The sequence below is a fragment of the Epinephelus fuscoguttatus genome, linkage group LG6 (assembly GCF_011397635.1).
Source record: "Epinephelus fuscoguttatus linkage group LG6, E.fuscoguttatus.final_Chr_v1".
NCBI classification, from domain to species: domain Eukaryota; kingdom Metazoa; phylum Chordata; class Actinopteri; order Perciformes; family Serranidae; genus Epinephelus; species Epinephelus fuscoguttatus.
This window is the reverse complement of record NC_064757.1, coordinates 24327646-24342971: the sequence shown is the minus strand read 5'-3', so window position 1 is coordinate 24342971 and position 15326 is coordinate 24327646. Positions and strand designations below refer to the sequence as shown.

General features: G+C 40.0%; 3 protein-coding genes across 5 annotated transcripts in view; 1 reads left to right on the top strand and 2 right to left on the bottom strand.

Moving 5' to 3' along the window:
- The window catches only part of vps13a (vacuolar protein sorting 13 homolog A), a 48086-nt gene extending 47522 nt beyond the window's left edge, over window positions 1–564 (bottom strand). For all 3 annotated transcript variants that reach the window (XM_049579995.1, XM_049579998.1, XM_049579997.1), the window contains exon 1: window positions 427–564. In XM_049579995.1, coding sequence (XP_049435952.1) covers window positions 427–526 — 100 coding nt within the window. In that variant the 5' untranslated portion in view covers window positions 527–564. The remainder of the gene's footprint in view (window positions 1–426) is intronic.
- On the top strand, window positions 451–6099 carry LOC125891013 (uncharacterized). The gene is made up of 7 exons (XM_049579999.1): window positions 451–753; window positions 1834–2769; window positions 3287–3383; window positions 3626–3727; window positions 3932–4107; window positions 4281–4370; window positions 4899–6099. The coding sequence occupies exons 2-7, from the start codon at window positions 1838–1840 to the stop codon at window positions 5578–5580; spliced, it is 2079 nt and encodes a 692-aa protein (XP_049435956.1). The 5' UTR covers window positions 451–753; window positions 1834–1837; the 3' UTR covers window positions 5581–6099.
- A 2523-nt stretch (window positions 6100–8622) lies between these two features.
- On the bottom strand, window positions 8623–10134 carry LOC125890389 (C2 calcium-dependent domain-containing protein 4C). Its single transcript, XM_049578993.1, has 2 exons — window positions 10099–10134; window positions 8623–9974 (listed from the first exon to the last, which is right to left on the bottom strand). Exon 2 carries the CDS (start codon window positions 9917–9919, stop codon window positions 8678–8680), a length of 1242 nt encoding a protein of 413 aa, XP_049434950.1. The 5' UTR covers window positions 9920–9974; window positions 10099–10134; the 3' UTR covers window positions 8623–8677.
- Between the last annotated feature and the right edge of the window lie 5192 nt (window positions 10135–15326).

Below are 15326 nucleotides of genomic sequence, written 5' to 3'. Positions count from 1 at the left end.
TTGCCCGGATCGTGCACAGAGCTGTGACTGTGCACGATCCTGGCTGAGTTTGTGAAAGGGACCCAGTATGAAGCACAGTGACGAGTCTTAACCTGGGTGTGTGAAAGGGTGTGACCCCGAACTGATGGCTCCTCTGTAACTCGCATGAATGCAGTGAGCAAACAGCCTTGCAGTAGCAAATGAGGCACGTTGACATAAGGTAATTGTAGCAGCCAAAAACTAACAAGCCTGACTGGTCTGTGTATAAACTAGCATTTGGCTGCACTGTTTAGCTCAAACTGGACAGCTAACGTTGAACGAGACAAACTGACACTGACAGCTGAGGGAGTCTGTCTCACACGACTGACGGCTAATGAGTGTTAGCATTAGCTAGCTAGCTTGGTTAGCGAGCTCGTCCACTAAAACGACAAACACAAGTTCAGTTACCTCCCCATATGCCGAGCTTTAGCTGCGAGCTGTCGAGGTTGACAACGTAGTCCCCCAAAAACCGGTTGAGGACATCAACCACCAAGCTTTCGAAGACCATTTTGGCTTTTCTTTCATCTACCTGTCACCATGTTTACATTCTGAGGACTCGCTTGCCCCAACGTCAGATGAGGACGTTCTGCGGTGGGCGGTGCCCAACGTCATACTTCCGGCAGAATTGTCCCACTCTGCTGTAACCAAGGAAGTCCAATGTGCAACATCCGGTACGCTCCGACCAGTGGTGCAAAAAGTTCCGCTCCGACCAACCGTCCAGAGTTTACATCATTCGTAAGTAATGAAGTTATTAACGTTGATTTAACACAAACTAGTTATTGCTTTTTGTGTGTGAGAGTTAACAAGCTAACTTGCTAATGTTAGCTTGCAAGCTACATTTTTGCAGAAATTGCTAAATGAACATTAGCGTTAACATTAGCCCCTTTTAGCAGTTGAAGATGGATTTAGTCTGCTAAATTAAAAGTGCTTTATCACCGGCAGCTCCAAAGATAAATCACATTTTGTGACATAAGTTAGTAATGTTAGTTAAATAAAAATAATAACAATGGTCTTCCTGTCAGAAAGGTTAGTCAGTTTTTCACTGGTGGCTAGCTTTAACAGTTTTTCCTGTCGAAAAAGCCAACGCATATACTACTGATAGCTAATAAGAAGTCTAACGTTAACACATTTATCACGGGTAGCTAATTATATAAACTAATTATATTTCTGTCAGAAAGGACAGTGCTATTATCACTAGTAGCTAGTAATATCAACTATGTTTCTCTGAGAATGGTTAGTGCAATTATCACAAGAAACAAATATAAACAGGCAGGTTATTGTAGTTATCAGAGGTATCTATTAAATATTAATTAGGAAATAGTTTTTCTGTTTATTACTGGTAGGTACTGTATTGTTTGTTTGACACAACAGCTTGCACTAGTTGATGAGTGTAGTGTTTATGTCCAGTAGGATTATAGATTTACATTTTCAATAGATATGACTGAGAATTACAGTTTGAATAAGTTCATACTGTTTGTGAAATGTCACATACTTTCTCACAGTCTCACTGGTGTAGTGGACGGTATACACAGTATATGGGGTATATCCACCTCCTTTTCTGACCATTCACAGTATACCCAACTGTCAGCCAAAAGGCAGATGGAATATATAGAAGAGTATACCCACTTTCTCCTCAGTAACCTACCTATCTACCTCGTAGTACACCCACCTCATCAACTACAACTACGCCATTGCCAGTCGAGCAGAAGTAAATGACCTAAATTTCCTTTTAATTCTCATTAGACAGTGTTCCTTTTAAATTATGTCATGATTGTTCAATGATTATTTGACTTTTCCTTTTCTTTTGTATTTCAGTGAAATGGATTCTTACTGTCTGCGGTCATTGGAAAGTAATCTCCGCAAAGAACGCCATCCAGACGTTAAAAGGACAGTACACAACGTACCCCGCAATGAGACACGGGACGAGTTCATGTCAAGACACTTGGAGGAATTAGAAAGTAATGGGACTGGAATATTCACAGCTATGAAAAAAAGGGGACCAGACCAGATCCAGTGGCGGTGTGAAAGAGGTAATAAATGTAAAGGGAAGTCAAGCGGAGATCCCATGACCACAAGGGCCAACAGTTGTGGAGCCTATGTCTCATTTACATTTGTGAGCAAAAACACCTTCAACAACTGCATTGTGCGCCTAATGAACAAGCATTCGGGACATGACCTCAGCAATCCTCAGGAAGATCGCTCAAATCAGGTCGACAGCGATTTGATTGCCTACATTCATACCTGTTTTCAGCTGGGAGATTCAAATGCAGAAATCCTGCTTAAATGCAAAGAGTGGGCGAAGGCCCAGGGGAAGAAGGATCACACAGATCAAAGCTACTTTGTTACCCCTAAGGACATTACACTGTTAAAAAAGAACTTTCAGTCACAGACCAGAGTGCATGTCATCGGCAATGATAGTGTTGCTGTCGATCATCTGGTCAAAACAGAGTTAAAAGAGAGTGTAATTTTCTATCAGACTCTTTCACATAGTAAGAAGAAGCCATTGATTATTGTTTTAAGCTCACCCTGGCAAATTCAACAGTTAAAAAAATATGGCCCTGAGATGATATATCTTGACGCTACATACAAGGGTATTACACAATATGGATTTGTATTATATGCTGTTGCCATCAAATCGGACCATGGCCGGGGTGTCCCTGTTGCTTTTTTCATCTTGAGCGAGGAATCATCACAATACTTGTCACTATGTTTGCAGAAGCTGCAAGAGGCTGCCAGTCCATTTCATCCAAGGTAACTCGTCTAAAATACCACACCACAAATAATTCTGTCTAAAGTGTGTATAAATATTCATCTATGTATTATATCTTTCACCCTGATGGACAGGCTAATATGCTAATCTGTTAAAGAGTCCTTTGTAACCATAGTAACCTCTCTCTGTGCGATACTTAGCCTTTTACTAGAGACCATGATTAAGTTTTTAACACCTTTAAAATTCACATTTCACCTCTAGATGCAGTAAATGATGATGTCACAAATCACTTTTCATTATTTTATCTGAATATGTTTGTGATGTAGAAAGTACTTCATTGTTGGTGGAGTCGTTAGTGTTGCAGATTTCTCTATTCGAAACTTCCACAGTGCTCCGAATCTGGTAATATGCTTTACCAACATTTTAACTACCATCCCAATGCACAGAAATTAGGGATTTTCTTTTAAACATGGTTACCAATCATTATAGGCAGCCATATTATAAGAAAAAATACTACACAAACATTCCATACAAAGAGTCTGTTGTTTCCGTTTACAGGTACATCATGATTGACCGTGATGTGAAGAAGATGGAGGCAATACGCAACGTGTTCCCACATGCAAAAACACTGTTATGTTGGTTCCATGTTCTCCAGGTAATGCCAAAGTTCCTAGACATAAAGTACTGTCAAAACAGAACAGTGCTAATGTCATATTAAGTGTAGAGAAGCCAGTTCACGCTGTTGCTATCTTGATGACAGGGACTTGGAAGACTAACACGACCTGAGCACTGTCTCTTTGAATGGAGAGTCATCTGTATCATTTTTTGATATTTAAAATCACTGGACTGTCTCTGGTTATACTTTTGAGACATTTTGTCATGTTTTGTATTGAATAGGCTGTTCATCGCTGGATGCTGCGGCAGGAGGGTTGCAACAAGAACCCAGTAGTACGTTATGAGGTCATTAGGTCAATGATCCTGCTGAAGCAGTGTGCACTTGTAAGTAATTTGTTATTACAGTGCCATTTCCTTTTTGGAGTGCCCTTGAACTGCACCCACCAACACACAGGTGATGGTGGTGTGGATTTCTACGTCAGCCTGTTGGACCCAGTTGGGTGCAAATGACCTCAGGTGCTTGGGCAGTGCATTGATACAATGAATTTAAAAACTGGTCCTCATTTTTTGTATTTTATTGTTATATAGGCAACTGACTTCACTGAAAAAGCTAAGGAGGTCACAGAGAAGCTTGATGCAATGACTGGCACCAAAACAATCTCCACGTATCTGCAAACACAGTGGTTCCAACATGCAGAGATGTGGGCCAAGTATGGACAACGCCTTTTTCATCAAAGCAACAAAACCAACAACTTAGTGGAGAGGTTTGGCTCTTAAATCCAATACTAAAACAATTTTAATGTAACAGTATACATCATATTTTATAGCATTTCCAGTTAGTTATTTGCATAACAAAAAAGAAATAAATGTTAACATGAAGTGATCTCTGTGGCCAGTTTCAGTTCATACCCTTCTTTTCTTAATATTGTTTTTTCAGCATCAAGTATCAGTTTCCTCGAGGATATGCTAACAGACGTCTTGATGAACTGCTTCTACTCTTGAATAAAAAAGTTTTCAACTACTGCAGGTTTGTAGCATACTGATAGTTGAATATTTGCACTCCTGAACTCAAGGAAAAGCATGTGTAGTCAGCAGTCCTGGTGACCCTGTTTGTATATTCTAAATAGTAATAATAACTTGATTTGTATAGCACATATCATGCAAAGATGCAGCCCAAAGTGCTTGTCTAAACAAGATTATATGAAAATAAACAATAACAAGCAATTGAAAACTAATAGTGAGGGGAAAACAACACAATCAAACACAGAAAAAAACAGTTTGATCACAATACACACAAAAAATAACAATAATACCAGTTAATTTAAACTATATTAAAAGCCAAATTGAAAAGATAGGTCTTTTAATTTATTTTCTTTAATTCCAAGGGAGTTTGCTTTTCTAAGATCCAAGTAGAGGGTGAATTAAATAATATTTTTTCATCATGTTAGACAACTGGGTCTTTGAGACAAAGATAAGAATTTTGATGTTTAAAATTTGCAAATCACTCATTTTATTTCCACGTTCTGTAATGTTCATTGTCTTTCCTTATTCAAAGCTACATGGACGACCTCCACGGTGCTGACCCGATTCTAGACTCCAGGACACAAGACACAGTGGAAGCTGCATCCAGCATGAAGAGTGCAGGGTTGCTTCACAAAATTATGGTGAAGGAAGCCGGTCTGTATTCAGTTCCTTCTGAAGTTGAAGGAAAATACTATCATGTTGATGTCGTCACGATGCAGTGTCAGTGTGCTGTTTCCACCAGAGGTAATCTGTGTAAGCACATCCTTTTGGCCAAAGAAAAATGCCAAGAAATGGGTGCTGATATAGATGACCTTAGAAAGGAGGTGGCAAGGTCACTATTTGAACAACAAAGTTACGAATGGGATGGAGAGCATCTGATTGTACATCATCAAAATGACTTTGGGGTTGTTAGTGCGCAAGCTAAACAGTGCACATGTCTTGCTAATAGCTTTCAAGAAATCTGTGTGTGCCTCAGACTTTCAGAGAGACTTCTGCAAGACAGTTTGCCAGAGGAATGTGGCAACCAGTTGATTGAGAGCACCACTGTCGGTGTAAGCCCATCAGAAACTGTGAAAGATATGATTGCGGAATTGCACGAGTGGTGTCAGAGCAGTGATTACCAAGAAACACCTGCAATACTTTCTGCAGTTAAAAAGGCTCACCAGTTAGCATTTGGGCAGTACACCAGTAACGTGAGGAAAAGAAAAATCTAAAGGCTGCATGGATAAAGGTATAAAAAAAAATGCAAAGGAAAAGTGCGAAACACATGCATTTATTCCATATGACAGGAAAGGCCTGATGCAAAATTCATAATTTGTTCTTTCTAAAGAACAATGTGAGGTAGGACACGGAGAAAACAAAGGTCTATTGAAATATAAATGTAGGCATAGGGAGGGTGTGTTTTGTCCCCCTTTAATGTCTAATCATCTTGTAATGTTTAATATGTCATAATATTCTACCTACCTACCGCTACCTTTCGCTCCCTGTGTAATTTTAAAAAAGATGAATGCACTCAGGGTAAATTACTGCACATGTATTGACTACCAGGTGTAATAAGGGAATTGATGCTGCTGGATTTCCCCAATACTGAAGACCAGTAAGAGCTATGTGTACCATAACAGAAATCAAGCACACAGACATGCTGAAATAGAGAGAAATATATAACTCATTTTTATACTGAATGTCTGGCTGTGTCTTATGTCTACACTGTTCAATAAAGTTGTGAACCTCCATGTTGTTGTTGGTGGCAGTTGCTGTGAGGTTACAGCAAGGTGAGGTTACTGACTTGTAAGGCACATGAGTCTCCTGCAGGAAAGGGGTGAGATTTCTTACAGAAAGGGCTTCTGGTTGCAGGCCAGCTGATAGAAGATATGGGCAAGGGGACAACATTTTCAAAAGTGGGCCACTCATCCGCACCCATCAAAGGGCCGTGGGCGAAATTACTCTACATATCACTATGCGAAATTTTATGCTTTATGCGAATGTATTTTGTATCTACTGCGTGTTAAGACCTTGTTCTTATACTTTGAAAAGCAGAGGTAGTCATGTATCCTGGGCCAAAAAGATGTCCTCCAATGAATGGTTAGAGAAAAGTAAAATGAACATTGATTAGAAACATTACTGCATGCTAGTAAATCATAAGATCAAATCATGAGTGAACTTTTTTTCTACATTTATTTATTCAGTCCTTAATTAAATATTGGTCAAATTGTGTGCAGAACTGAAATAATGTGAAGAGTATAAAGTTGTCAACTCTCAGTTTTCTGGTCACACCCAATTTATGTAATCTTCCTTTTTCCCTTGTCAAAATCTAGCGTAACTTTGGAGTGTTTTTTGCCCCCCTTTCCGACAAGTCAGCATAACATGGTTGGTACCAATGGATGCCTTAGGACCTCTAGTTTAATACTGTATGATACACGTGTCTTCATGTTACTATTTTTTTTACTGTTACTCTGCCCTACTTTTTACCTTCAGCTCTGCCTGTCACACCTTTTGCTTCTTCACATTTTTTTTCCAGACACTTGTCCATCACTCCCTGCTCCTTTATTTTCTCATTCTCTCTGTACCCTGGATTTTCCTTTAGGAGCTCCTGATTTTTGATGAGGCATTCTGACTTGGCACATCAGGCAGCAGTCCACCTCACACATTTATATCTGCAGCACTTGTGAGTTCTGCACATCACAAACCTGACCCATGTCAGATTTCATGGTACCTGCTGGTGGGTAGGTGGCACGTTGAAATGTCGTTTAATTATAAAATTATATTTATTTATCATGTTAATACATATAACTTGTATTATCAGTGATTTAAGTCAGTAAGTAAATTGTACTTGATGCAATTTAAGGGTCAGCCATAGACCTTTTCATGGGCCCCCCTTAGCCTTTGGCCAGGGTCATCTGTACCCTTTGACCTCCCCTGACGGCGGGCCTGCTGGTAAAAAGGCCTGAAGGCAAACTTCTACCATGTGCATGTATCCCAGCTGCTGCACTGAAAGAAAGGAATCGAGGGTAAGTAGATGCTAACTGCCTCTATATGGGCTTTACAGTTACTGTCTAATCATATTATCAAAAATACCATATCCACATATTCAAAACCTTTATTTTTACAATGCATGAATGAAGCCAAACATTATATTGACACAGTTAACAAACAGTTTCTTATGACAGCTGATAAGTTGAATGAAATGTGCTCTGTTTTTATGTAAAGACATTGATCTGTCCCCTGTAAAACTGTATAGCTCTTTTCAAATCAGTAGGCCTACTAAAAGAAGTATTTCACTGACGGAAAGATGGTCTTTAAAAAAGATAACCGACAACTACCAGAATGCACTGCATGGCACTGAACCAATGCATGCTCCTCCTGATAAGATCAAATATATATAAATTTATTTATGTTTTTCTACAGGAAGCAGTATTGTGGCCAGGTTGAAGCAAACAATCTGGAATCATTTTCCAATACAAGAAACATTATGGTGCACAAATTCTCACAAAACAGCCAAACAGTATGTTAAAAGATGTTTCTGGAGACATTTTAGGTGAGAAATAGATAATACAGTCACAGAGTCTTGGTTTATATTTGATCAACACTGCCTAGTTTCATAGTCTGATCTGAGTTTGAGAGAGAGAGTGAGGGGCTGGCATTTCTCTTGAACCACTTCTATAATGTTACTCTTTAAAATTTTATAGGTACATTGATGAAAATTCGGAAGAACAACTTGTAGCTCGAGCACCAGCCCGAGAGCCAGTGGATCTGAGCTGAGAGATGAGCAGGGAGATGTGGGCGCTGGTAAAATGGGGTGAAGTTTGCCATAGTTCATTTACACATGCTACCCAGTTTGTTATGATACAAAGCTAGTTAAAAATTGGCAAAGTATCCATTTTACACAAATGGTGCTTTATAGGAAGACAAGAAAAAAACACAACTAATCTAACTGGCACATCCCACGCTGTTATTATATGTGTTGTTTAGTCTGAGAACAATGTGACTTTACATAAACATGCTACAGATCACACAGCAGATTAGCTGGTGGTCAAAAAAGCTTTCACAAATGTACATTAAGATGATCAAGAGGGAATACCAAAAGTACAGTGATATTCAGTACCTAATGACTGCCTTGTGTACTGTGTTTCATATTTAAATACCAATAGGGAAAATTTACATAGCAGCTGCAAAACGTAAATGAAGCCTACACAAGCTACATTATTTATTATTTCCTTCTCTTCAACATTTTCTTTTGTACATATTCTAATAATTACCACACATTTTGATCATGTATCATATCTGCCTTCCCACCAAATGATGAAAAATAAGTTATTCCTCTGCCTGTTTTTTAAGAAGGAGTAACTGAGACAGTGGTTTGGTGACTGCTGCAATCACTGTCCCTCTTCTTAGCGTTCCAGCTGCAGGTTTATCTACCACTTTTAACCTGAGCTGCAGTTCCAGCAGATCCTCTCTGCTCAGCTCTGTGAAGAAGAAGTCTTCATTAAACACAGGGCTGCGGCAGTTCCTGATGGTGGCACTCTCCTGTTGCTGCAGCTTCCCTGGGGTCAGACACAGATTGACTGCACAGTTGAGGGTTCGTCTGTCAGTGTCATCCCATAGGCCTTCTACAGACACCACGCGGACTCTGACTGTGGAAATGGGTGAGACTGTGTTGGTGGACAATGTGTTGTGCTCAATGTAGAGGCGCACTTTACCACGGCACTGCAAAGGGAGGATGTGCTCATGCTGAAGTCTCTCCTGGCACTGCAGAACATCCAACGGGAAGAGGGCAGATGGGGCTAAGGTGGGTGAGCTTCCCTCTAAGCTTGGAGGGCTACTGGGCGAGGTTGTTAAACTTAAAATCGCCCTCTTCCACCTCCCTCTAATCTCCCTGCTGTCAGTTAACGAGGGACAGGATGTTGCTCCTTTCAGACGGCCACTGCTTGGTGGGAAGTACGGGGAGGATTTAGCACTATAAGGGGAACTGAAGGGGGATGAGTCACTGGAAGAAGGTGTTTCGCTTCCTGTGCTTCCTGTCTCTGACAGGCTCTTGGATGACACCAGAGGGAGAAACCTCGATAAAGTTTTCTTGGGCAGGTTTGTTGCCTTTGCCAGCCTGGGTGCTGCATTGGGAAGGCTTCTATCAAACATGTAAGCAGGGCACTTTGAGTGGAACAGAGACTCTTTCCTTCGAGTGTTGGGGCTCTCATATATCCCAGCCAGGCCGTACCCCTCTGCAGAGAATGGCAAAGGTTTCTTTGTAGCCACTGATACATCACCATCCTTCTTCACATGCATAGTGTTTGGAGGAGTGTTGCTTTTGGGCATCTTCCTCAGACAGTGTAGGTAAGGTACCGTTGTCTCAGCTTCTAGCAGTGGACCTCTCTTGCAGAGCCTGGGCGGCAGGCAGAACTCTGGGATCTTGTCCGGAGTGAGGATGTTGTTGTGTAGCTTGTGAGAGAGACTGGCCTTAGAAGACAGAAGGATGTCCTCCTCACTCTTCCCCAAATAGTGACTCAGCTCCAGGGGAATGCTCTCCACACTCTCCCTGATCTTCTCAAAGACCCACATAGTTATTTTCTGGTGATTAAATATGCTGTGATGTCAATTTTTTTTCCTTTTGCACCTAGAATGAAAAGTATAATTGAGGTTAATCATACAAATAAAGAAAACAATTTACAGAACTAGAAATACAGAAAGTTAAAGTTTATTTCAAATGGTGAAATGACAAGTATTGTCTTCTCTCTTACCTGCTGAGGTCCTGATCTGTCCACCTCTGAAGGAAGATCTGTATGAGTGTCACCAATGTGCCAGTGACAGATTTTAAAGGTGAGTACGAGGCTCTGCGTCACTGGTCTGCCGCCCCCGCCTGCGTCAGAAACAGGTTTCATACGTGCATACACACACATTATGTGCATCATGTCACTCAGTGTCTGTGGGAGACAGGGTGGGCGGGTGGCAGTCAGAATCGGGGGCATCGATGTGCATTAAGTTGTGCTACAAGGATGTGACGTCAGCTTTTCAGTTTACAACAACAGTGAAATGCGCCTATTGCACTGTAAATAATGGAGGGCATAGTCACAAAGCGTTATGTGTGATGCTCTGAATTCCTCTTTAAAGGAATACTTCACTCATAAAAATAATCATTTGGATATCAATGCCTCCACGCCAACACAGTGAACAAAGAAAAGGTCATGTTTAACAGCAGCACAACTATGTCAAAACATCCATTTACAAACTCTCACATAATTCATGCAAGTCACGTCATATCCTCAGTACTACCCAAACACATGCATTTTCACTAAAAGCTTACCATTAAAACACTTAGGCCAACAAGTAACACACCTGGATAAGTGCTTGCATTTGAGCTCTGCTTGCATATTCCACTGAGCAGAGTTGCATGCACTTGCCCGAATGTGCCAAATACTCATACATGTGTGTCACTGTTTTCCTTCATTATTTATGAATTCATCATTTAATGTAGCGGCATGCAAGAAAAAGAAGATTTTCTTCACAAATTCAGTGTAACACGAGGTGAGTAATTGAGTGGAATATTCCTTTAACATGCAGCATACCAATAAATTACAGTTTAATCTATAAAAATGATCATTTTGATACTACATCAATTACATTTTGATATGTGAGTTGAAATATTTCAGACAGATGTTGAATATTCACGATACACCGCTATTAGATTTGTGTGTCCCAGTTCCCTCCTTTAGTCTAATTCAACTAAAACTACTTAAAGCATTGAAGTGTGTGTTGTGGTCGTGATGACGTAGGTGTAGTTTGTTTTCGAGAGAGCTGACCTCTTGTTCAAAGGAGATTCAAAGGTAGCGTCACAGGCCTACAGAGAGCACCCACCACCTCAAAGACCCACTAACCTTTAAACAGCTGGCAGTCCACACCCATAACTGACCAGATATATAAGGAAACATGTTACTTTTTAAAAACTTGCACTTATTTTCACGTAAATGAGGGAACATTTTGTGACTTTGCATTGATCCTTGAAAGATTAAAAAAAAGATAATACTGTTTATAATCAGTTCAACAATGTCTTTTTATTATTATTTCAAACATGACAGATATACTTGTAAATGCAGACATTGCTCCTCTACACTCAGCAGAAGAAATGGTGACCTATTTGACCAGAATCATAGGCTTATGTAACACACAACATGTATTCGTTTGACTGCCTTTATTGATTTTAATACACTCGGTAAATGCCAACTCGGCATATGAGTCACTGAGCATAGAAGGTAATCTGTATCTGCAGGATGAATTCATCCTCCTCTGTCATTCAATCTTTTCATTTTCAGTGTGCAGATGAGACAGTTTCTGACTTTTTATTGGCACTGATGGAATTATACATATTAAAACTGAAGATTTTTACACAGAAAAACATCTTGTTTCCTCAGCCTCTCTACCACTTCTTCTCTTCCTCTAGTTTAGTGTCCAGATTTTTAATTGAATTGTGATTTTATCTATTTTAGATTACCCTTTTTGGACTTTTCATGCTCCTCTGAAAATGTTTCAGCTAATTTATAAGACAGTGGCATTTCTATCTAAGGACACCTGTTATGTTGGTTTATTTTTTGGACCTTACTATGTGAAGAAATTACATAACATTCATGTTATCAAACATGTATGTGGTTGCACAACTAACAGGTCCTTTGAACAATGTGAGTTCTTCACACCACAAGAGGGCGCACAAGTACCAGATTTACTAACAAGCATCCTTAAACTCTTATTTGTCTCAGTTAAGACATCAGTGGGATATAGTTGATATATTTGTATACATTATTAACATTAAAACATCTATGAAAATGATTGCAAATGAAATGGAAATACAGAGTTAGTCATTTTTGCTTAAGACACACGCGCAAAAACACACCCTCAAGACACCTGTCCCTTGGTTCATTAAAATGATCCTCTCTGTTCTAATTAAACAGTAAGTGAGAAACAACATCTCTGCCTGTGTGCCCACTGTTTGCATGCAGTGTGTGTACCTGTACATGTGCATGTGTGTGTGTGTGTGTGTGTGTGTGTGTGACAGAGAATGAATATGAAGATGATGAATACATTTGGGAGGAGTCAGGGGCCTCCGGAGCACCCAGGGGTCAGGAGGCTTTTTGTGATAGTGAAGATCGACTTTATTACGCCAATAAAAACCCAGAGTGCTCTCCGTAATGGAGAGATAAATGATTGGGAGTCAGAGGAGGACCTTTGCCTTTAACCGCTGTCACAGCTGCAATTAACGCTAACGAGAGAACAGTGCATTGTTGCCAAATGCTCCACCGCTGTCAAGTGCATTAGTGTTTAAACCTTTTTGTTCTGGAGCGCCACATTTTTAAAATAATAATTTATTTTTTTATATATTTTGTGGGCTTCATTTTGTTAATTCATTCAGTAGAACAAGATGTTAACCAATCAACCAAAAATGCTTTAAAGGTCTCAGCGAATACACACTTTTCTTTCCAGTCTAGCTTGTTTTGTGAAGACTTTTGTAGGACTTAAACTCAGAACCTTAAAACTGTGCTTTCATTAAGTTCAGTAGTCATTTATTGAGCCATGTTTTATTCCATACCTAGCTTTTGGAAAACACCAATACACTGGTCAAATATCAGGCAGAGTAGAGTGAATTTGTGTGAAGTACTATGTAATTTAACACCCTCTCACTACAGTATAGAGCTACACTCTAAACCAGTGGTTCCCAATGGTCCAGCCATAGGGTCCAGATTTCTCCTTAGTCATTAGTTTAAGGTCCACACAGTTTAATACATTCAGCATTATCCTTGTATTCAGCCATGTTGTTTGGGTAGCTCTGTCAAGTGGGTGTCTGTTAGTCATTCACTTTACAGCACGAAATGGCACCTCAAAATTAAAGCTCTGTGCTGGAAATTCACTGTACCTAAAAATAAAGTGTGTTTTTGACAACCTTACATGTTTGTGAGTCACTTGCAGTCCATTCAGAATGGACCTGCCCCCCTTTTTGGCCCAGTTGGGAACCACTGCTCTAAACATTTTCCCTCTTTTACGCTACTCCCAGACTTCGTTTACATGTGCAAAATATTTAGTTTTTTGCCCTTGTTTCGAAGAAGACAGTAGTCCTACTAAGCTGTTTACAGGGCTAATGAAAATTAATATTCCTATTTACATGCAGCTGTGTATACCTCAGTTAATGTGCCCTAACATGTTGTCAGAATATGGAAAAGTGGAACAGCTGGAACCGCTTGTGCCATTTTGCTTCTTTGCATCAAACTAGCCTTCCTCTCTCATTTCTTCAACCACTTTCTGGAAAAGTTTGATGTTACGATATCTGCACATATCCAAAAATCTGTTGATATCCAAGTCTTTCATTATGTTTAAAAGTAGGTGTGTTTGTCCTTTTGACCAGAAATGTGGGCTTTTCTGTTGGGCATGCATCTCTCCCCACAGTCTTGCAAACTGCTGGAGTGTTGGTTTGTGTACAAGCACAGAGCCGACCGCAAACAGTCAAGAGGCTGTGTGTCACAAACTGCTGTAAAAACCCCAGTCAAGATGCATATTCTGAATGCGCTGCATACATGCACGAAGAAAGCTCCTAAAACCAGAATAAAACTGGCACATTCCAAGTCAGAATCCTGACAGAAAAGGTTTCATTCGGAAAAAGGTCTAATTTGGAATATCCAAACTGAACATGCTGTTTACATGACCCAGCTCAAATTCAGAATATTGTCATATTGTGAGTTGAATGTTAGTGTGCATGTAAATGTAGCTAGTGCCCAAAACAAGTTTAAATGCCATGCATATACCCTTTGAAGCATCATAATTTAAACATTTATTCAAACTCAGATTTACAGTCTTTTTCCTTTCATTTGGGGAGCAGGCCAACACACCAGTGTCTGCTGCAAGAAAGAACCAGGAGCTTCTGGATATCATCTGAGAGTTGAGCCAGTAAAAACCCAGAGCAAACAGCCACTTCACTGATAGTGCGTACATTATAATTGATGTACAGGCTGTAACTTCATCCCGCTAACCACCAGCCCAGAGCTAAACGTGACCTTTTAGCCTTCCTTCATCACAAAGACGGTACAATGGAAACTTTAACTCTGTTTTCATGGAAGCTGACTCTCTCAAACTCACTCAGAAGGAGGAATTATTCCTAAGAGTTGGTGGGGATTCACTTCGGTGTAGTGAATGGGACAGGAAAGACCTCTGGTGTCTGATGATCAAAGATCAGTCAAGAGAGTCTTTGTTGATTCTCTGTGGGTAATTTTTGTTTAAAGCTCCGATTTCGAATGATAAATCAGTTTCATGTCAGCGTGCCATTTGAAACTCTGCTGAAGATTTATTCAGTAGTATTTTTGCAAGGCGATAGGCAAAACTTTACACCCATACTGTGAAACCATATACTAATTAAATAATCACATATCATGTAAAATTAAGTGTAGTGTGGTGTAATGCCTTTAAAGAAATTAGGAAAGATTAGAAAGCAGTATGATGAAAACCTCCTTGTGCCATGTGTTCTCCCCGCGTCAATGTTTGTTTTCTCCAGGTGCTCCAGCTTCCTCCCACAGTCCAAAGACATGTAAGTTAATTGGTGACTCTAAATTGCCCGTAGGTGTGAATGTGAGCGTGAATGGCTGTCTGTTTCTATGTGTCAGCCCTGTGATAGTCTGGAGACCTGTCCAGGGTGTACCCCGCCTCTCGCCCAGTGTCAGCTGGGATAGGCTCCAGCCCCCCCCACGACCTCTAAAAGGATAAGCGGTTACAGAAAACTGCAGAACTAGCACACACTGATGAGGTAATAGCCTTTAATTGTAAATTTCAACACCACTGTTTCAGCATCACCAGTTTTGGATTGCTTTAATGTTTGGGTAAGTTTTTAAATCCCTAGGTTACACAGTGTTTTACAGAAATGAGTCAAAACTTTAAATGATTTTATTAGCCTGATTTAGGGAGTTTTATAGTCTCTAAAGGAAATGTCTGATTATGT